Source organism: Geospiza fortis, unplaced genomic scaffold, assembly GCF_000277835.1.
Source record: "Geospiza fortis unplaced genomic scaffold, GeoFor_1.0 scaffold415, whole genome shotgun sequence".
Classification (NCBI taxonomy): domain Eukaryota; kingdom Metazoa; phylum Chordata; class Aves; order Passeriformes; family Thraupidae; genus Geospiza; species Geospiza fortis.
Genome location: NW_005054672.1, coordinates 145,109 through 145,593, shown reverse-complemented (window position 1 = coordinate 145,593; position 485 = coordinate 145,109). Strand labels below are relative to the sequence as shown.

General features: G+C 54.8%; 1 protein-coding gene across 2 annotated transcripts in view; it reads right to left on the bottom strand.

The window, feature by feature from the left end:
• Window positions 1–6: 6 nt before the first annotated feature.
• TTC25 (tetratricopeptide repeat domain 25) overlaps window positions 7–485 on the bottom strand; it is a 12,691-nt gene continuing 12,212 nt past the window's right edge. For both annotated transcript variants that reach the window (XM_005430729.2, XM_031065064.1), the window contains one exon: window positions 7–396. In XM_005430729.2, coding sequence (XP_005430786.1) covers window positions 311–396 — 86 coding nt within the window. In that variant the 3' untranslated portion in view covers window positions 7–310. The remainder of the gene's footprint in view (window positions 397–485) is intronic.

Below are 485 nucleotides of genomic sequence, written 5' to 3'. Positions count from 1 at the left end.
CAGCGCCCCGCCCGGTGCCGGGGATGCTGCCGGACAGTCCCGTGCGGGGCCTCCAGAGGGGGATGCGGGCCGGGGGGAGGCAGCGCTCCGAGAACGGCCGCGGCTCGGACCAGCTCCTTCAGCTAGGGACACACCACTGCAGTGCTGGGTACGACGCTTGCTCAATATTTATTTCAACTTCCTGCCTAGGCTCTACTTTTCCCCACTGCTGTCCTTTATTTCCTTGCTGTTTCTTCCCTTTAACCTTTTCTTCTGCTTACTTACTTCCCCCCTTTAACCTTTCTTCTTCTCTGTATCATTTCTGGCTTCCTTATGGCTTTTCATCTTGATTCCCTTTCTCCTCCTCTTCCACATTCTCAGCGGTGGTTTTTATGCTGTCACTGCTGAAAAGGCGATCTGGGAAGAGAAAAGGAAACTTAAGCCAAGTCCTAGAACTCAGCTGCTGGGCACAAGAAAGGCCCCCGGTCTCCCTTACCCTCACCAGG